The 22,059-nt window shown below is 34.1% G+C and overlaps 2 protein-coding genes and 1 long non-coding RNA gene across 3 annotated transcripts; 2 read left to right on the top strand and 1 right to left on the bottom strand.

Moving 5' to 3' along the window:
- Positions 1 to 199: 199 nt before the first annotated feature.
- LOC136069496 (uncharacterized) lies at positions 200 to 2,329 on the top strand. The gene has a single exon (XM_065778118.1). It carries the CDS (start codon positions 200 to 202, stop codon positions 2,327 to 2,329), a length of 2,130 nt encoding a protein of 709 aa, XP_065634190.1.
- An 11,879-nt stretch (positions 2,330 to 14,208) lies between these two features.
- Positions 14,209 to 16,338, top strand: LOC112031709 (uncharacterized). Its single transcript, XM_024064415.2, has one exon. It carries the CDS (start codon positions 14,209 to 14,211, stop codon positions 16,336 to 16,338), a length of 2,130 nt encoding a protein of 709 aa, XP_023920183.2.
- Positions 16,339 to 17,733: 1,395 nt separating this feature from the next.
- Positions 17,734 to 20,160, bottom strand: LOC136069303 (uncharacterized). The gene is made up of 2 exons (XR_010630513.1): positions 19,036 to 20,160; positions 17,734 to 17,938 (listed from the first exon to the last, which is right to left on the bottom strand). It is a non-coding gene; the product is annotated as an uncharacterized LOC136069303 (long non-coding RNA).
- Between the last annotated feature and the right edge of the window lie 1,899 nt (positions 20,161 to 22,059).

The following is a 22,059-nucleotide window of genomic DNA, read 5'->3' as shown; positions in this document are numbered from 1 at the left end:
ACTTTCGGTCTTCTTTATAAAAAGTTATCCTAACGTGCAATATGAAGTGTTAGTTTAACCATTTCAAATCTCTTTAGTTTGAAGTATTAGTTTGACCTTTTCAAATCTCTCCAGATTAATTTAAGAATGTAGGACTTCTATAAGTATCCAGTCATGAATATATTTTGGTATCAGGAGTGTACTGGGAGGGCATTACATAATGGCATTTGTAAATGATTCTGTGGTTCTTAATAATGCCACTAATGTTCGAAATAATGGGGTTGTGAGTGCTCGACATAAGCTAGAGCAAATTGAAGCATATATCATTGTGACAACAATCTTTATGGTCTTTCTTGTGGTTTTCGGATCATGCAGGCGTCGTAGCCATAGTGTGTTTCTCAAAATTTTAATATGGATAGCTTATGCTTTGCCAACGTACCTGATAACCTACACTTTTGGCCTGATGCAGTCAGCATCTTTTGAAAATGAATTGTTTGCTATTTGGGCGATATTTTTGATTATTTTCTCTGGAAATGCAGATTGCATCTCTGCCTACAGCCTTGTAGACAATGAGAATCGGAGGAGATATAACATGGAAGTGCTTGTTAAATATTATGGGCTGGGCTGGCTGACAGGTACGTATGGTCATGAAATAAAATTTAGGATACTGCTCTATTTCCTCTTCGCTTTTGCTTTGCTAAGGACAACACTACGAGGTGCAGCTTTAAGCTTGGCTAGCAGAACAGATGGTTTGGTCAAAAATACCAAACTGATTGCAGACTTCATGGCCAATGAGCATACGTTGAGCAACGAAGGTGAAGTAGATCCCTCGTGCATGAAAGGCTACAAGTATTGGGTGAAAGGCGAAGAGAAGGAAAAGGTGGAAGTTATCCCACCACTCTACCAATATCATTTGATGACTGCAAATGAAGTTGTTACCATTGATATGATCTGGCAATGCCAAGGGAGTCTCTTAAGGTCCACCGGAGATTCAGATGGCCGACTCAAGGACATTTGCCTCTCTTGTGCATTGTTTAGGCTTCTCTGTCGTAGATTTGCAGGATACTCCATGTCTGAAAGCTCCCAGTTGAAGACATGGAATTTTGTTCGGCATGGGCTACTTGCCAAAGAAGGTGATCACGAGAGAGCATTCCGAGTAATTGAGGTCGAACTCGCATTTCTATATGATTTCTTCTACACAAATTATTATGCTTTATTTACCTCGGGATTTCTAATGTTTAAAATTATGCAGTTAATTATTGTCATAATTGGTTGTATAATTGTTACTCCCATTCTAAAGCATTACCATACACCCAATGGAGACTTGAACCTGCTTACAGTGAGTGGGCGTGATGTTGATGTGCGAGTTACAGCTATAGTTATAGTAGCTATCCTCTTCATGGAAGTTGTTCAATTTTTGGTTGTCAACTTCTCCGATTGGGCTAAGGTACAGTGGCTTTGCTGTTATGTTAAAAAACCATCATGGCAAAACAATAAATTCATGGAGAAGATTATACAAATTATCTGCCATAAGAAATGGTTAAAACCTTGGGAGCAAAAACTTGGCCAATGCGATCTACTTAAATCCTTTAACCATAACCCTTGCAAATTGCTATACAATTCTTGGACCTCTCCTTATACAGATATTAAAAGAAAAGGTCAGAAAGAAAGCAGTCGGATCAAATTATCTCTGGAAGTGAAGAAAGCAATTATTGCCTCCCTAAAGACCAACGAACAGCAATTGAATAATGGGGAAACTTCTCTGGAGCGAAATGGGGTCAAGAATGAACTCTCTTGGGCATGTAGACTTGAGACACAAACGCATGTTATCATGGTCTGGCATATAGCTACTTGTCTTTGTGAGATAAATTGGAAACAAGCCAACCTACAAAGGGAAAGCGAACACTTCATGGTGGCAACTGCATTATCTAAATACTGTGCCTACCTGGTGGCTTTTGCTCCAAGATTTTTACCTGATCATGCGTATATTACAGAATTTATGTTTGACCAGGTAGTTCAAGAAGCCAGGGATAAACTCAAGGGATGCAACTCACCAGCAACTATGTATGACAAGATGAGGAGATTAGGCGAAGATGATCATCCTGGAGAAACAATCATTGAAAGAGGTGCTGTTCTTGGGAAGCATCTGTTGGTAGACATAACTGACAATGAACGGAGATGGAAAATTCTAGCAGATTTTTGGGCAGATATGATGTTGTTTGTGAGTCCCTCCGATGACACAACCGTTCATGCAGAGCACCTGACTAAGGGAGGAGAGTTTGTGACTCACTTGTGGGCTTTACTCTCTCATGCAGGCATACTCAATCGAGACTCAGCTCAGAATGTCTGATTAATGCATTTGTCCACGTGTGTTTTCTCTATGCTTGTATGATAGTGTGATTTATCTTGCCTTTATATTTGTGTTTGTGTAGTGGAAATATGTAAATATCTAGATAAGAAATGGTATGTAAAAATAAATAAATAAAATTGTATACCGTTCTCCAAATATGTGGGTGGCTGTGTAATATATTATGTACATTTAATTCAGTGTGTACTTGCTTTAATCTTGTCATTGCCTCCTTGTGTTTTATTTGTTGATCCCCATTAGAGGCATTACAATCATTTCTATTCTTAAGGGAAAATTATTAAATATTTCTAGAATATGGTGACGTAATGCTTTTTTCTTTCACATATTTACTAGTTTACATTTATTTTTATGTATTAAAATATTAACATTCTCTATGATAATTGTGAATATGTAAGTGAAATAGTACTTGTGAACGAGTATGAAAGAATATTTTTCTTTTGAGATTAAATAGAGCTATCACTTTTAAATTTCTAAGAGTAAGAAATAAGATGCCATTCTACACCACAACAGTTTTAAATGACCATGAAGTTTTTGAATGGCTGTCTTGTCTCGTTTGAATGGTCTGCCATGTGATGGGAAAAAATTTGCACCCTGTCCTGAATGCCAAGTCTACTTTGAAGTGCTCTTCCTAAACAAGATTTGCTGTTCTTGTATATATAGACATAAACAATGTGGTTGAAACATGAATAAGTATTTTTTGAAAGGCAAACGAGATGGAGAAAATTTTAAAAATAAAATTCAATTTTAGTGGGCCATTCAAGCAAGGATTAGGCCATTTTGAGCCATATGATATTATATGCATCGGATTCATGTATCCTTCCTCTTACATAAGAGTAGACCCCACAAATATGTGTAAGCCACTTGAGTAAGACCTAAGCCCTCTCAAGCGAGACGGTATGACATGCATATGATGCAATGTAAAATTTCTCAAGAAATGCTAGGGACTCTAATTTTGGCACAACTTTGTGTCATAACCCGCCATGTGGTGAGTTCTAATTGGTAAGAGTGTGTCCCCACATGGCCCACTAATACATCCTTACCAATCACAACTCACCATGTGGCTAATTGTGGCAGAAAATTGTGCCAAAATTGGTGTCCCTAACATTTCTCAAATTTCTCCTCTCGAGCGAGCCTTGTGTGCATTTAGTTCTAAGTTCTAATAGCACAATTTAAATACCAACTGACAAATGGAGGAGAAATTATAGAGTTCTTTGGTGGACAAGTGATGTGGTCCACCATTTCATTAGAAAACTTTCACTTGTCTCAAACGGCTAGTAAGAGACTAAGAGCTGTGAAAGGATTTTTAATTCTTTGAATCAGCCAAGGTAACTCTCCAGAGGTGCCTATTGAATGATCATACCCGTTATTGCTACCTGAAATTTTTTTGGCTTAGTTATATCTTGTGAAATTTTGTCCAAGTATCATTCCGACACTCAGGCTCAGAACATTAGTAATGGTATTAATCCAAAAAAAAAAAATGGAAATTAACTGCTATAGATAATTTTCATAACATAAAAAATTTTATTACAAAAATATTAATAATAAAAATTTGAAAAAGCAGTCACGACGATTTACAACCTAGAAATTGTGATTTCAAATCATGATTTCAGTTTTTTCGCATGTGTAATTGTGTAAATGTGAGTGCAATAAAGTGCTTATAATAAACGCTACTCATAAATTAATATATATATATATATATAAAAGGGGAAAAAAGAGAGATTAGTGTTTATTTGCAATGCGCTGGAGAATAAAGATCTTAATTATAACAATCACATGCCATAAGGGTGAGGTTGCTGCAATGTCATCAGTATGTTGAGTGACATCATTCCATGCAAAATTTGTCCCAACTGATCACAATATGATCACACAAAATAAAATCACAATGGAAACAGCAGTTTTGCGGAACAAAAAAAAAAAAAGAATAATGCTAGAGATATAAATTATTGGCGTAAATGCTCTTTTCGTCCCTACATTTTGGGGTCATTTCTATTTTGGTCCCTACATTTTGTTTTTACAACTTTTAGTCCTTAAACCAATTAACGCGTGACATTTAAGTCATTACCGTCACTCAACTAACAGAAAATGCTGACGTGGCTGACGGCACAGTAAAATAATAATTAAAAAATTTATTTTGACATTAAAAAATTTATTTTGACATTAAAAAATTACCACGTCAGCATCTAAATTTTAATTAAATGAAAAAACAAAATTAAATCCCAAAAATCAAACCCAGAAACCTATAGATTGTGTGGCGTAATTGAGTGTGGCATGTAAGAACCTATTCTTCATGTTCTTCCCGTATCCAAGAACAATCAAACCCAGAACAATGCAAAATTTCATACAAAATTCCTATCCTCCACCAAACCTCCAAAACATGAAAAAATTATCAAACCCAAACCCACATGAGAAAACCAACCAAGAAAAATCATCAAACCTCCAACCCAGAAAAATGTCAAACCCAAAAACCTCCAACCCAAAACAAGAACTTCATTCTTCATGTTCTTCTCCAAATCAAGACAAACCCAATTGACAAACCCACTCAAAATCAATCTCAGCACAAAAAATTCCAACACAATCAACATTGAAACCTCTAGGAAATCAAACCCATAAATCCAGAAAAATATAAAAATCCGCATAAAAATTAAAAATAAAAAAAAATAAAAAAATAAAAAAAATAAAAACAAACAAACAAACCTAAAACAGTTTAGGCAAAATCTCAAAACACAAACAAACTCAGAACACATACAAACCCAAAACATCAAGGGCAAAAAAAAAAAAAAACAAATAAACCCAAAATTCGCCATCAACAACACCAAATCCGCTGTCAACAAACCCAAATCCACCATCAACAACATCGAATCCACCATCAACAAACCCAAATCCGCAATCAACAACACAAAAGCACCAATGTTCTCTACCTTCCTTCTTCGACGGAAAACTCCTCATGCAAAGCGACCTCGACCACTCCGATCCGGGGCTCCAACGCCATCGTTCTCTCTCACCCAAGTCAAGTTCATTTTTCCAACGAAATCCATTGATCCCATCGTTTTCTCCGCATCAAGAGAGAAAATTGATCTACTGCCCCACGAACCCAGGTCCACTCATAGCACCACAACCCCACGCTGATGTCCACCGTGACAACCCAAAATCTCAGATCGACCACCACCAAAACCCAAATCGCAACCAACACGTCTCGCTCCTCAAAACCCAGACCCAAATCAGTCATGCTCCTCCTCCACAAATCAAAACCCAAACCCATAGATTGGCTTCGCCGACGACAAATCGGAGATGTTGGAGGTGGGTATGGCTTCGCCAGCGTGAGGGAGATTTTTGCCTTGGTGGATCGGGTACATGCAGGAACAAGATTGGCCATGTTTGATAGAGAAATTTTCAATTTCAAGCTTTCAGATGTGAACACAAAAAAATCTTCTAGAAAGAGGTTACAAGACTTATAAATGAAGTGACTTTCTTAATACCCAGATTGAAAAAAAAAAGAAGCGTTTCTCTTGTCAATGATCAAGTTGAGGCAAAGAATCAAATCTATGGACTCTGATGGCTTTGCAGACAAGGAAAACTAGGATTAGACTTCAAACCCAGATGGAATTCAACGCCAAAAATGGGACTCAGCATAGACAACCAAAAAATGAGAAGACTTTACACTGATTTGAGATTCAGATTTGCAAGGTCTCAGCTTTTTTGGTACTAAATAAAGTAAAGAAAGCAAAATATAAGTAAATTACAGGCCAATCTGGGTTTGAGAAGTCCAAAGATTGAGTTTAATTTTTCTGGGTCTTGGGATTGAGTTTAATTTTATTTTTTAATTTATTTTCTATTTTTTTGTTTAAATTGTAAAATACCAAATAATATTTTTTTAATAATATTTTAATCGCCACAGCAGTGCCACGTCAGCTAATAGGGTGTTCTGTCTACCACCTCAGCTTTTCCCATTAGTTGGCTGACGGTAAGGACTTAAATGTCACACGTTAATTGGTTTAGAGACTAAAAGTAGTAAAATAGAAATGTAGGGACCAAAATAGAAATGACTCCAAAATGTAGGGACGAAAAGAGCGCCCAAATTATTTTACAAAAAATTTTACAAACAGTTGATGTGGTAAATGATTATCGGTAGATGAAAAAGTGATATTAATGGTGGGCCTAGATAAAAACCAATAAGAAGTTGACCATATCAGTATTTTGTAAAAATATTGTAAAATAGTTTGTGTCTGAGCGTTACTCAACAAAAAAAGGCCAATCTCAATAAGTTTTCATGGACTTAACACAAATGTTGCTAAATTGTTGCAACAACAACTTATACTGCGTCAAGCTGTTATTATGTCTAGTTTAGAGAGAATTTTTTTTTTTTTTCTTTTCAAAGTACATTGACATAAGGCCCGTGTAATAAGAGATTTATAGTAACATTGTTTAAGTGTTGTGAAAATACATGTGGGTAAAAAAGTGTTGTGAAAATACATGTATTGTTATTTAAAAAACAGTATCAAACAGGCCTATAATATTCTCTACTATTCATTCATTATGGACCTGTCATGAATGTCAAAGAAGAAAATATCTAATATATAGAAAGTATCTAAAAATTAGTATATTTAGCTGTGGTTAGCAATTTCAAAACGATACAATTGGCAATATGGCATGAATGAGCAACAATAAATCTTTAGGATTATGTATTATCAGATCACTTGGTTAAAAATATTTTATCTTTTGTCTTTTTTCTTTTAGATAAAATATCATTTTCATTCCTAAATTTTCACAAAAGTTCACCCCTAAATTTTCAAAACTTTGCTTTTCGTCCCTCAACTTTATAAAATGTTCTACTTTTTGTCCTTCCATCTAAGTCCATTAATTTATGCCTTACGTAGCTAATAGAATGCTGGCGTAGTATTTAACTTAAGCTAAACCATTTTATTTAAAAATATATATATAGATGGACACATGGCTCATAATGATTCACACACAACAAAATTTTTTTTGAAAGGATAAAAATACCCCTAACTCCCTCAATTGACACAACCTAATAAAAATCCAAATCCCTAGTCTTTGTTAATCAAAATCCCCAAACCTAAAACCCCAAGCCCAATCGATAAATCCATACTAGCAACCCCAACCATTCAACGGCAGACTCCAAATGCTTGCATCAAGGAGATGAAATTGGGCACTTGGGTTTCAGTTTTGCCCAACAAACAAGGAGCTTGTACTGTGCTATTTGAAGAGGAGGATTTATCAGACAAATGCTTAAGCTTGATATCATCTTTAATCTATGTACAAATGGGACCTTGAAGAATTGCCTAAAACTAAAGCCTTTTTGTTTTTGTTTTTGGGAAACATTGAATTGGTTTGTTTGGTTGTTTGAGGGGTTTGAAGTCAAACCTTTGTTTGATTATTGATTATGTTTGGAAGTAGTCTGAGTTTGATTAAAAGTTGAATCTTTGTTAATAATTCCTGTAAAATTTGTTTGTTTGCTTAGAATTTTATTTGAGTTTTGGATGAAGTTTGGCTTTTGTTGGGTTTAATTAAAAACTAAATCTTTTTTTTTATATACAAGACAGAAATACTACTCTAACCTAATCTATGTATATATGTGTGTAAAACTCTCTCCTAAAGACTTGAACCCTGGCCCTTACCCCCACACCCCATAAGTACTTATACTTATGAAGTGACCATCGCACCAAGGGTATGTAGTGGTAAAAAACTGAATCTTTGTTAAGAATTCTTGTAAGTTTTGTTTGCCTGCCTAGGATTTTATCTAGCTTTAGGATGAAGTTTGGTTTTTATGTTGGGATTGATTTGAACTGGTTGACGGCAGAATAATCTTTTTTTTTTTTTTCACATTTAAAATAGTTGAAGAGTAAGGCCTTTTTCTTTTTCAATGGTTCAACCTAGTCCTAGCCAAAATAACACTTAAGTTCCTACACTAAATCTGATTGATTACTCTTGTTATACATTAATTATTTGGATTTCGATCGGTAGATTTACAGTTACACCATAGATTAATTATGATGCATGAAGTCCGACTTATGTCTCAAAGTATGTTATCCAACTTTTTTTTTTTCTTTTTTTTTTTAAAGGTTGGGGAATTTGAATTTGAATCTAGGTTCTCCCTAATAGGAAAATCAGGTATTACCATTGAATTATAAGGATCTTGACTCTTAATAGCAAATTATTTAACATATGTGTTTGTTTATTTGGATCCCTTAAAAATATATTAGTTTAACCTCATGAATTAGCTAAGTATTTACTTAGGTTAATTATGAGATCTAAGTTAAACAACAAAATATCATATCATACAGTGTGGAAAAATAAATAAGACAACAATATTATTACTCAGGAAAACCAATAAAATCAACCATTTCAAGGTAAAAACCTACAGAGAATTTAACCTAGCTATCTAGGTAAACAAAATCCACTATGATAGAATAGAAGATTACAATAGATTTAAACTCTAAATCTAAACTACCTCATGTAAAACTTACTAACACGACCACGTGCAGCTCCAACTCCACGAACTTTTCTATCTTGGATTTGATTTGCACAAACACCCACATTTGTGACTTTGAAATCTCACTCAAAGATTTCAGATCACCATCAGTTGTTGATCTTGTAGCAATAATTTTAGATCTACCGGTTCTAATGGTATGAGAATGATTTCCGGTAGTGACTTTGAAAGAAGAAGACACAGTACCTTTTAGATATCACAAGAGCACTTCTGAAGTCATCACAAAAACGTGTCTTAGGATTTCCTTTGAATACTATGTGAAATAGATCTGAAACCTTGATCACTTAATAGGCTTAACAAGCTGATGGACTTTAATTAAATTCTACAGAACCCGTGTCTCGATCGGTAGAACATGTTTTCTCAATCAGTCAAACTTGGCATGTTTTGAATTCTTGGACCTGCAGCTTGCTTATTCTTGTATTCTTACTTGCAGCACCTTGAGTATTGTCTAATCATGCCTATAGATTTTAAGATCTATATCTAGACAAATTATGTTCACGATTTGCTAATTGTTCTAAACTTTTAAAATCTAAAATATGATATATCCAAAAACTAACTGTAAACTTGGTAATGTGTTTATCACATTCTTAACCATCGTATAATAATCCATTGGCGAGTAGATTCCTTTTTTCAACTTCAAGAAACCACTGGATTTTAATATTATATAATGAAATATTATTCCCTATATTAATATTTATTCATATGCTTCATGCATTTATCTGTACGATTATTATATCATATACCAAACCCACTAAATCCCAAGAAATACCATTCTCAAAAAAAAAAAAAAAAAAAAAAAAAAAAAACCGTAGATCCATCACAAATTTTGGAAGTACACTGTAGAGCACGATCATCATAAAAAAAAAAAAAAAAAAAAATCCCAAGAATAGCGTAGATCCATCACAAATTTTGGAAGTACACTGTAGAGCACGATCATCAAGTTTATGACCATCTTAAAATTGGAATCTCTTATGTTCAACATCAATGCCATACTTTGTATGAAGCATCTCCTAGTAGCCAACGTTAATGGATTCCTTGACCCTTAAGCTATACAGTTGATCGAAACTCGAATTACTGAACTAAGATGGAGCTTGGCTCCAGGAGGAATTTGATAATCCGTTACAGTCAATTCATCTTATAGCAACTGTTCATTATAGGCTAGGCCTAGCCTAACCCATGGGACATAAACTTTTTTCTCGACCTTCAGTTTTATGTCAACGATTTTTGCATTACGTGGAATTTCATCAAGATAGCAGAATTCTCCATATAAAACATTGATTACCATAGTCTGCAAAACACCAACCAATTCATTTTTTAGTATATATAATTAATAATAGCATAAGATTTTAGAAAACACACTTTAAAGCATGAAAAAATCAAGCACAGAGAGTATTAGTAATTAAATAACAAAATAAAATGAAATTTAACTATCACACAAATTTATCATAACGAGAAGTTTTTAGAGGGCAAAAATGCATACTGGCCGAGAAATTTGAAGGTGAGAATCCGGATAAGGGAGATAGTCTAGATATGTGAAGTTGGTTTGACCTCAAATTTAACTAGAAAAATATAAGATACAATTAATATGCCAAGTCTCAATATGGTGGAAAACGCTATCCCTTTATCATCAAAATAAAATTGTGGAGAATGAAGATTTGTTGTTAGCTTTTAAACCTACTACCAATCATGCCTTAAGTGGGGATCGATAGTTACAATGTTATTACCATGTTGAATACATTCTTTCCATGCAAATCCCAATTCTAACTATGGTTGCACAAAATAAATCACAATGGAAATAGAAGTATGAAAAAATAAAGAAAAATGAAAGACCTATTCAATGGAATTCCTATTGACTTCACATACAGAACTATTGTTAAATTGTGAGAAAACCCAACTTTGCATGGGTCATATTGTTATTCTAAGTTTCTTACTATTTTTATGATCAGTAAGCAAATACAAAACATGCAATTGGCATGAGTTAAGCTACATTTATTTCTTGACATGGTCAGAATATTTCTTCTTCTTTTTTTCCTTTCAATTTTCCTTTTGTTTTCTGGTCTCAGAATTATGTGTTTGTACAGATTCGACAAAGTTGACATGGCCCTATTGACGGTTCAAGATAATCCTAGCACAAATAACACTTTTAAGGGTTCCCACTCTAGGCTTGATTGATTATCCGTCTTGTACATAATATATGAATGGTTGGGTTTGGATTGGTCTTATACAAAAATGAATTGGGCCAGTATACCAAGTATCCAACCAACTATCTTGCCTTGGTCACACACCCCCATGCCAATGAAAACTAATTGTTGTGGGTTTCGGATTGGGCCCGAAATGGTGAAATACGAAGACTGTGAAACATTTTGAGTGAGTTTGGTTCGACTCTTTTATTTTGGGCTTTTTGAAAAAATGAGAATTTATTATTGCTGTTCAGAAGATGCAATGCAAAAATACACTTAAGACTGAAAAGCACAATTTCAAAATTTTATCAAGTGCGTAAAAATAGCAATTGTGATTTTGGCCTAAAAAGCTCTAACCAAATGGAGACTCCAAGTTCCATATTTTTCTAATATTTATACTAAGATCAATAATTTCATATTTTTACTATAATCTTGCATTTTTTTTATTTTTTATTTTTATCTATTAGTATTTTTCTATATCATTTCAATGATTAGATTTAATTTCCATATATAATATGTAATTATGCATAGTATATTTTGAATAAACAACAATAAATTCATTTTAACTTCGAATAATGTATATGAGATAAGGAAAATTATTAGGTACTCCCGGAATACCATAAATGCGTACTCCCTCCTCTTACATGAATGTAGATCCCACCATGAATTTAATTACTATGACCCACCATTCATGTGAGATGACAGAGTACGCATTTATGGTATTCCGAAGGTATACAATAATTTTCCATGAGATAATACATACTTTTATTTTGGCTAAGTGAATGAAGAAATATAGGAAACATCATCTCCTTCATTAATTTGTTGTGTATTTTGCTTGAAATCACAACTAAAAATTGATCTAAAATCAATCAACTATAATGGTAAAAGTGGTGATAGAAGTATTTCCTTTTTTTTATATGAAGAAGTATTTCTTGTATCACGTTATCATTTATATCACGTTACCATTTATGTGAATAGCATATTTATCAAAATGATGTTAAGCATCTGAGTTATGTATTTCATTGACCAAAATAATTTGCAAATAATTTCTTTTTTTTGAAAAAAAAAGTTGCAAATGATTTTGTTAACTTTTTATATGATAATGAATATGAGACAAATGATTCATAGAAAACGAAAAGAAAACGAAGAGAAAAGGATTGCATGGAATAATGTGCTCAAAACTTATTGTCTTACTAATAACAAATGATTGGACGGCATATTTAGTAATTACTCAGTTATAATGAAAAGTACACAAATAATGTCTTGGGAAAATACTTGAAACCAAATCAAAATCTTCTACGTACATAATCTGTTCTAAAGTCGAAGAAACGAACAAAAACCAAAATAGGCATTATAAACGTAAAGAACCATATATCTCAACTTGTATTTCGGTGTTTTTCATAAAGATGCCTATTTTAAAGTTGAAGAAACACACAAAACCGAAAATAGGCATGATAAACATAAAGAACCATATACCTTAATTTGTATTTCGGTGTTTTCAACACAAATCAAAATTCCTACCTCCTAACTATCAAATTCCCAAGAAATTATTCTAGCACATAACATTAGGGCAAAAACATACTTACGAACCACCAGTGACACTCCCATTGAAGACCTCTATTGTGTCACCTTGTCCAACATGGTGCCACCGAAAGGACCTATCATCATTAAAAAATGTGAACCAAACTAGTGGTACTCTTTCTCATTGGCTCATCTCTTATATGGCATGAAGAGGGAGGCTTTCTTTTCCATGTGGGACAAGAGCAAAAATTGCCTAGGCTCCAATTGGTCTAGCCCTTGGCCTAGAAGCAAAAAATATCCCCATATTAAAAGGATTAACCAAACTAGTGGTACTCTTTCTCATTGGCTCATCCCTTTTATGGCATCTAATTGGAGCCTAGACAATTTTTGCTCTTGTCCCACATGGAAAAGAAAGCCTCCCTCTTTATGCCATATAAGAGATAAGCCAATGAGAAAGAGTACCACTAGTTTGGTTAAGGCTTTCTTTTCAATGTGGGACAAGAGCAAAAATTGCCTAGGCTCCAATTGGTTTAGCTCTTGGCCTTGAAGCAAAAAATGCCTCCACATTTCTAATTATGAATTAGTTATTTTTGTTTCTTTATTTCAATGATATGAAATATACACTTGTAATTACATTTCTTTACAATTGTTTATATATTTTGTTATTGTTAATTTGTGGTTGATTAACATATTTAGATTATTTTTTCTTTTAATTTTTCCCCTAATGAACTGAAATCTTTGTTCCGCCACTATTTAAAATCAATCATTTTTTTAGTAGGCTTCACCTTCCCCACTAGTTTGAAGATGAGAGAGAGACATCTACCTGTTCATTATGGGAATTGTTAAGAAAACATTATCTTGGATTGAAATTGACGTATTTTTTACTTCCTCAAGCCTTTATTTTAAGCTAATTGAGAGAGACAGAGACAGAGAGATGCATGGTTTGTTTTTTCTTTCATTACCTCGTACCTTTGAATGCTCCTTAAAAGTAACTTACCAAGACACCATAGCCAGAAATTTGTAATGTTGTGAAAATATTGTTTTTAGATGGGCTTGAATACATGTATATTGGGCTTCTTCAAGCATAGCATGCAATCGCCAATCGGCTTCTTCCTGTGACAAATTTTTTGCTGTTTGAGCATTGCGTTTATTGGTAGTCCTGGAACTTGGAAGTGACTTACTTGTCAAATTAGGTAAATAAATACTTTGGAGACAATCTTGTGGAGGTTGAACTGGTTCATTTGAATTGGTCGTGTGGAAAAAACATGGTTGTTGGCGTCATCGCAATTGATATTCATTCAGGGGAGTTACCATAAGAAATTATGGAAAAGCTAAGAAAACAGTAGAAAAAGTTTCAGGTTTTGTATCTAAATGCTCTAATAGAGTTATGGTTATCTTGAAAGGTTCTTTTTCTTCCCAATATTTCCCCCTATTGAAGAGCAGATGGCCTATCACTCTCGGTCTTCTTTATAAAAAGTTATCCTAACATGCGATATGAAGTGTTAGTTTAACCATTTCAAATCTCTTTAGTTTGAAGTATTAGTTTGACCTTTTCAAATCTCTCCATCTTAATTTAAGAATGTAGGAATTCTATAAGTATCCAGTCATGCATATATTTTGGTGTCAGGAGTGTACTGGGAGGGCATTACATAATGGCATTTGTAAATGATTCTGTGGTTCTTAATAATGCCACTAATGTTCCAAATAATGGAGTTGTGAGTGCTAGACATAAGCTAGAGCAAATTGAAGCATATATCATTGTGACAACAATCTTTGTAGTCTTTCTTGTGGTTTTCGGATCATGCAGGCGTCGTAGCCACAGTGGGTTTCTCAAAGTTTTAATATGGATAGCTTATGCTTTGCCTACGTACCTGATAACCTACACTGTTGGCCAGATGCAGTCAGCATCTTTTGAAAATGAATTGTTTGCTATTTGGGCGACATTTTTGATTATTTTCTCTGGAAATGCAGATTGCATCTCTGCCTACAGCCTTGAAGACAATGATAATCAGAGGAGATATAACATGGAAGTGCTTGTGAAATATTATGGGCTGGGCTGGCTGACAAGTACGCATGGTCATGAAACAGAATTTAGGATACTGCTCTATATCCTCTTCTTTTTTGCTTTGCTAAGGACATCACTACGAGGTGAAGCTTTGAGCTTGGCTAGCAGAACAGATGGTTTGGTCAAAAATACCAAACTGATTGCAGACTTCATGGCCAATGAGCATACGTTGAGCAACGAAGGTGAAGTAGATCCCTCATGCATGAAAGGCTACAAGTATTGGGTGAAAGGCGAAGAGAAGGAAAAGGTGGAAGTTATCCCGCCACTCTATCAATATCATTTGAGGACTGCAAATGAAGTTGTTACCATTGATATGATCTGGCAATGCCAAGGGAGTCTCTTAAGCTCCACCGGAGATTCAGATGGCCGACTCAAGGACATTTGCCTCTCTTGTGCATTGTTTAGGCTTCTCTGTCGTAGATTTGCAGGATACTCCATGTCTGAAAGCTCCCAGTTGAAGACATGGAATTTTGTTCGGCATGGGCTACTTGCCAAAGAAGGTGATCACGAGAGAGCATTCCGAGTAATTGAGGTCGAACTCGCATTTCTATATGATTTCTTCTACACAAATTATTATGCTTTATTTACCTCGGGATTTCTAATATTTAAAATTATGCAGTTATTTATTGTCATAATTGGTTGTGTAATTGTTACTCCCATTCTAAAGCATTACCATACACCCAGTGGAGACCTGAACCTGCTTACAGTGAGTGGGCGTGATGTTGATGTGCGAGTTACAGCTATAGTTATAGTAGCTATCCTCTTCATGGAAGTTGTTCAATTTTTGGTTGTCAACTTCTCCGATTGGGCTAAGGTACAGTGGCTTTGCTCTTATGTTAAAAAACCATCATGGCAAAACAATAAATTCATGGAGAAGATTATACAAATTGTCTGCCATAAGAAATGGTTAAAACCTTGGGAGCAAAAACTTGGCCAATACGATCTACTTAAATCCTTTAACCATAACCCTTGCAAATTGCTATTCAATTCTTGGACCTCTCCTTATAGAGATATTAAAAGAAAAGGTCAGAAAGAAAGCAGTCGGATCAAATTATCTCTGGAAGTGAAGAAAGCAATTATTGCCTCCCTAAAGACCAACGAACAGCAATTGAATAATGGGGAAACTTCTCTGGAGAGAAATGGGGTCAAGAATGAACTCTCTTGGGCATGTAGACTTGAGACACAAACGCATGTTATCATTGTCTGGCATATAGCTACTTGTCTTTGTGAGATAAATTGGAAACAAGCCAACCTACAAAGGGAAAGCGAACACTTCATTGTGGCAACTGCATTATCTAAATACTGTGCCTACCTGGTGGCTTTTGCTCCAAGATTTTTACCTGATCATGCGTATATTACAGAATTTATGTTTGACCAGGTAGTTCAAGAAGCCAGGGATAAACTCAAGGGATGCAACTCGCCAGCAACTATGTATGACAAGATGAGGAGATTAGGCGAAGATGATCATCCTGGAGAAACAATCATTGAAAGAGGTGCTGTTCTTGGGAAGCATCTGTTGGTAGACATAACTGACAATGAACGGAGATGGAAAATTCTAGCAGATTTTTGGGCAGATATGATGTTGTTTGTGAGTCCCTCCGATGACACAACAGTTCATGCAGAGCACCTGACTAAGGGAGGAGAGTTTGTGACTCACTTGTGGGCTTTACTCTCTCATGCAGGCATACTCAATCGAGACTCAGCTCAGAATGTCTGATTAATGCATTTGTCCACGTGTGTTTTCTCTATGCTTGTATGATAGTGTGATTTATCTTGCATTTATATTTGTGTTTGTGTAGTGGAAATATGTAAATATCTATATAAGAAATGGTATGTAAAAATAAATAAATAAAATTGTATACCCTTCTCCAAATATGTGGGTGGCTGTGTAATATATTATGTACATTTAATTCCGTGTGTATTTTCTTTAATCTTGTCATTGCATCCTTGTGTTTTATTTGTTGATCCCCATTAGAGGCATTACAATCATTTCTATTCTTAAGGGAAAATTATTAAATATTTCTAGAATACGGTGACGTAATGCTTTTTTCTTTCACATATTTACTAGTTTACATTTATTTTTATGTATTAAAATATTAACATTCTCTATGATAATTGTGAATATGCCAGTGAAATAGTACTTGTGAACGAGTATGAAAGAATATTTTTCTTTTGAGATTAAATAGAGCTATCACTTTTAAATTTCTAAGAGTAAGAAATAAGATGCCATTCTACACCACAACAGTTTTAAATGACCATGAAGTTTTTGAATGGCTGTCTTGTCTCGTTTGAATGGTCTGCCATGTGATGGGAAAAAATTTGCACCCTGTCCTGAATGCCAAGTCTACTTTGAAGTGCTCTTCCTAAACAAGATTTGCTGTTCTTGTATATATAGACATAAACAATGTGGTTGAAACATGAATAAGTATTTTTTGAAAGGCAAACGAGATGGAGAAAATTTTAAAAATAAAATTCAATTTTAGTGGGCCATTCAAGCAAGGATTATGCCATTTTGAGCCATATGATATTATATGCATCAGGTTCATGTATCCTTCCTTTTACATAAGAGTAGACCCCACAAATATGTGTAAGCCACTTGAATAAGACCTAAGCCCTCTCAAGCGAGACGGTATGACATGCATATGATGCAAGGCACTACAACAAAAGTAGACTATGGTGACGAAACATTTCGTCACAATATGTCCTTATTTCGTCACCAAATGCATATGGTGACGAAATGGTGACGAAACAGCATTCGTCACCTAAGCTCCGTCACAAAATGTATTGGTGACGAAAATGTTTCGTCACCAATATAAAAATAATAAGTGACGAAATTTTTTCGTCACCAATAAAAAATGATAGGTGACCAAAGTTTTTCGTCACCTAATATTTTCGTCACTAAACCTTATTTTCAGTGACAAAATATTTCGTCACCAAATGTTTTTTTTTCCCCCAATTTCAATAGCTTAGGTGACAAATTATTTCGTCACTAATTTCTGCTTATAGTTAGATATGGCAACAAAAATTATCATCACCAATTTTATTTTTCTATTAATATTCTTTACATTTACTTGCCATTACATTAACCTCTTGATTTCTAACCAAATCCATGAACAAATAAAAAATATATATCCATTCATTTCTAACCAAATCCATAAAAAAAAAAACATCCATACAATCTAAAAATGCAATAAAGATGTTCACAAAGTAATTACAACCATTTATATACAAATGATGTCTTAGCTTCCAAACTTTACAGAAAATATTTGAGTTCAAGTAGTCCCACAAAAGCTGTCGTTTTGCCATCAATCCTATATCTGCACAAGTATAAAGGAAAATACATCAATAACAAACTTGACTGCAAACCTATATCTCTAATAAGATGTACTACAACAAAAAAATTATTATTATTAGTAAGACAATGCAAAAAATGTGACATTAGGCCTAAGGCTATTATATATCTTACCTACGTTGTGCCTAAAGAAGGGAAGCCTCATGTCAAGGACTTAACCAAAGCACGTTATAGAGATGAAAGAAGATGCTAGCAAATTAAAGATCTATGAATTTGCTTGCAGAAAAACTTAACTGGCAGAATGCTTTGACATTCTAAAATCACTTCTAAAGAAACATTTTTGTACACACATGCATCACATATTAAAATTTACTGTCAGAAAATAATTAAACGGCAAAGGCCACTTTTATCCTAATTCATCACAAAATTGGTCAGCAAGGCAATGGTGGCATTAGTGTCCAAAAGCAGCTCAAGGACACAGCTTGCATTCTCTAACTAAAAAACTTACCTAAAGACAATTCCGTTCACAATAGTAGAATTACAAAGATTGGCACCATAGACCCATTGAGATAGCTATGTAGCACACTCATTAGTAGTTACAATAAATTCAACCTCCTCAACTGAACCCAACTTCAACATTATCATAAGAATGGAATCAACAATACTCTTCCTATAGTATAATCATAATTTGGCTTAATCATAATTTGGCTTCGAAGTGAATCAGTCTGGTAGAAAGTAGAAACTATAAGGCAGCTTAAAAGCCAATCAAATTTTAGTACAATGGCAATGACCTCTAGATGAACTCCAAAAGCCTTTGCAGATTTAGCTTATTTGTCAGAACCCTAAACAGAACTGAAATACTCTGACCATAAAATTTTTAAAAACAATGACTTTAAAATTTCCATATACTCAATTACCCCACAGGAATTAAAGCAATAGAAACACTAACAAAAAAAAAAATCCTGAATGATCAAAACCAATCACAAATTAATCCAATCAAAATCTAATTATTAACATGATCCAAGCTCTCTATATCCAAAATCCACATCCCAAAAACTCCATAAACAGAAAAATGTATCCCAAAAGTTTACAATCCAAGGAAAAAAAGAAGAAGAAACATACACTTAAAAGCAATCATTGCTAGGGGTTCAAGTGATAGCCCAATGGTAATGGCATCCTTTGTAGTGCCCCATGTAAGTTGTTCAAATCCCACCTCTCCCTCCCCCACTATCTACCTAACCCAAAAAAGAAAAAGAAAAAAAAGCAATCATTATTGATGGTCCTGAGGAGCTGCAGAGAAATTGGGCGTACATGATACTGGTGTTGTTATTGGATATCCTGTGGAATTTAGCATTTTTATGGATTGGTTTTGAGGTTTTGGTTATGCCCCCACAGTTGGTTTCATACAATAAATTATTTAGAGTGAGGGTTCTTGTCAAAGAATGCTAATATGGAAATTTGCAAGAACTCAAAAGCTCAGGTGACAACTAGTGAACAAATCAACTAAAAGTCTAAAAGCTTTCATTTTATTATATACGTTTGTAATTTGTAAACCTAAAAAGTCTGCATATGACATAACTATCTTAAAAAAAGAAGAGAAGTAAGGGTGGAAGGTGTTGTTCTCAATCACAAGGAGACTTAACAGCAAAGAATTTTTCACTTCACTTAATGGAAACTAGACGAAAATATGTTCCTTTATTTTCTGCAACAGCAATTCCACTAGAATGTCATTTTAATTTACTCAGATTGGTAGATATTGAAATCAAACTTTACTTGATAGGTAAGGACTGATGATCAAAGTAACTCAAAATGAGAAATAGAATAGAAATATGGTCATGCTAGCCCATCTCCATTATCATTTATCATATACTTCTTTTCCATCCCAAAAGAAGCAAGCAGGAAATATAGACTCACTTCACTGATACATGGGTAAACATATGCTAGATTACAACAAAAGCAATATCAGGAATGCGAAAGAGGATTAGCAAAAAAAAAAAAAACGAAAGGTATAAATATAAATATTTTTTTCATACAACAAGCCTCACCGAAAAATGAACAAACAAACTTGTCTAGGTTCTATTCAACTTGAATTATCATTACCATCATCGACATAAAGTTAGTTCTGCCAAACTCATCAGTCGGTTTAAGGTTAACAACAAAATTAAGTGGATGACATGCCCAATAATTAGTTTACCTTGCTTTTTTATGTTTAAACTTGTGCCTTCAATTCAAGGATTCATGAACAAGAATTGAAGACCAAATAAATCTATATATATATATATATATTGGAAAAGGAAAAAAAAAAAAAGAAAGATATTATTCCATGAGTTTAATAGTATTTGGGTATAATATTCTTTTTGTAATTGTGCACATGACGCATGTCAGAAAAAAAAAAAAAGTGACATGCTTCGACAATATATATATATACATGCAGACTTTCGAGATTAATAGCTACTGACATTTTAATACTTAATGTAGGGAAATTGGGTGGCGTCAAGCATGAAAATCTCATCTGGTTTTATTAATCATCTTTTGCTAATTATAGGAGTCTATTCAAAACTTTTAAAAATTCAATCGGAATTGTTCATAAACTTTGATTCGTAAAACGATTTTAATTATAAGAATGCCACGTTTAAAGATTGTAGGTCCCATAATAAGAGCACATCTATTAGGGGGAAAAGTGTAGACCTTAAGTAACTCAAGTGCATCAAAATCTAAACTCTGTTTTATTTTTATTTTATGGCTAAGTATAAACATTGACAATTTGACAATGACAACGTCCTCAGGAAATGCTAGGGACCCTAATTTTGGCACAACTTTGTGTCATAACCCGCCATGTGGTGAGTTCTAATTGGTAAGAGTGTGTCCCACATGGCCCACTAATACATCCTTACCAATCATAACTCATCATGTGGCGAATTGTGGCACAAAATTGCGCCAAAATTTGTGTCCCTAACAATTCTCAAATTTCTCCTCTCGAGCGAGCCTTGTGTGCATTTAGTTCTAAGTTCTAACAGCACAATTTAAATACTAGCTGACAAATGGAGGAGAAATTCTAGAGTTCTTTAGTGGACAAGTGATGTGGTCCACCATTTTATTAAAAAACTTTCACTTGTTTTAAATTACTGAGTCGGTAATTAATTTCTGTTTAAAAATTTTTTTTAACTAACAATTTTAAACAGGTGAAAGTTTTTTAATGAAACAGTAGACCTTATAATTTCCCCAAATGGAGAGTGCAACTTGGCACTTACATCAAGATGAGACAAGCCGAATAGATATCCACTCGAGGCGCACCTAAAGGCTGCTTAAGCGGCTCATTAAGCCCCCTCAAAGCATAGCGTAACTGCGTAAGGCCCGCTTGAACGAGCCCTGGGCAGAAACGATTTCTACATAATTTTGAAAGAAACTTGTCTCAAACGGCTAGTAAGAGACTAAGAGCTGTGAAAGGATTTTTAATTCTTTGAATCAGCCAAGGTAACTCTCCAGAGGTGCCTATTGAATGATCATACCCGTTATTTATAAATAGTGTTTCCATATTCAATTTTTACAAAAACCTTCACAATTACAAAAATTCACAAGAATTTTTCAAAATTGCTACCTGAAAATTTTTTGGCTTAGTTATATCTTGTGAAATTTTGTCCAAAAAGTATCATTCCGACACTCAGGCTCAGAACATTAGTAATGGTATTAATCCAAAAAAAAAAATTGGAAATTAACTGCTATAGATAATTTTCATAACATAAAAATTTTTATTACAAAAATATTAATAATAAAAATTTGAAAAAGCAGTCACGAAGATTTACAACCTAGAAATTGTGATTTCAAATCATGATTTCAGTTTTTTCGCATGTGTAATTGTGTAAATGTGAGTGCAATAAAGTGCTTATAATAAACGCTACTCATAAATTAATATATATATATATATATAAAAGGGGAAAAAAGAGAGATTAGTGTTTATTTGCAATGCTCTGGAGAATAAAGATCTTAATTATAACAATCACATGCCATAAGGGTGAGGTTGCTGCAATGTCATCAGTATGTTGAGTGACATCATTCCATGCAAAATTTGTCCCAACTGATCACAATATGATCACACAAAATAAAATCACAATGGAAACAGCAGTTTTGGGGAACAAAAAAAAAAAA

The sequence above is a fragment of the Quercus suber genome, unplaced genomic scaffold (assembly GCF_002906115.3).
Source record: "Quercus suber isolate HL8 unplaced genomic scaffold, Cork oak 2.0 scaffold_10, whole genome shotgun sequence".
Taxonomy (NCBI): Eukaryota; Viridiplantae; Streptophyta; class Magnoliopsida; order Fagales; family Fagaceae; genus Quercus; species Quercus suber.
The sequence above is the reverse complement of the archived record's forward strand: the minus strand, read 5'-3'. Positions and strand labels throughout refer to the sequence as shown.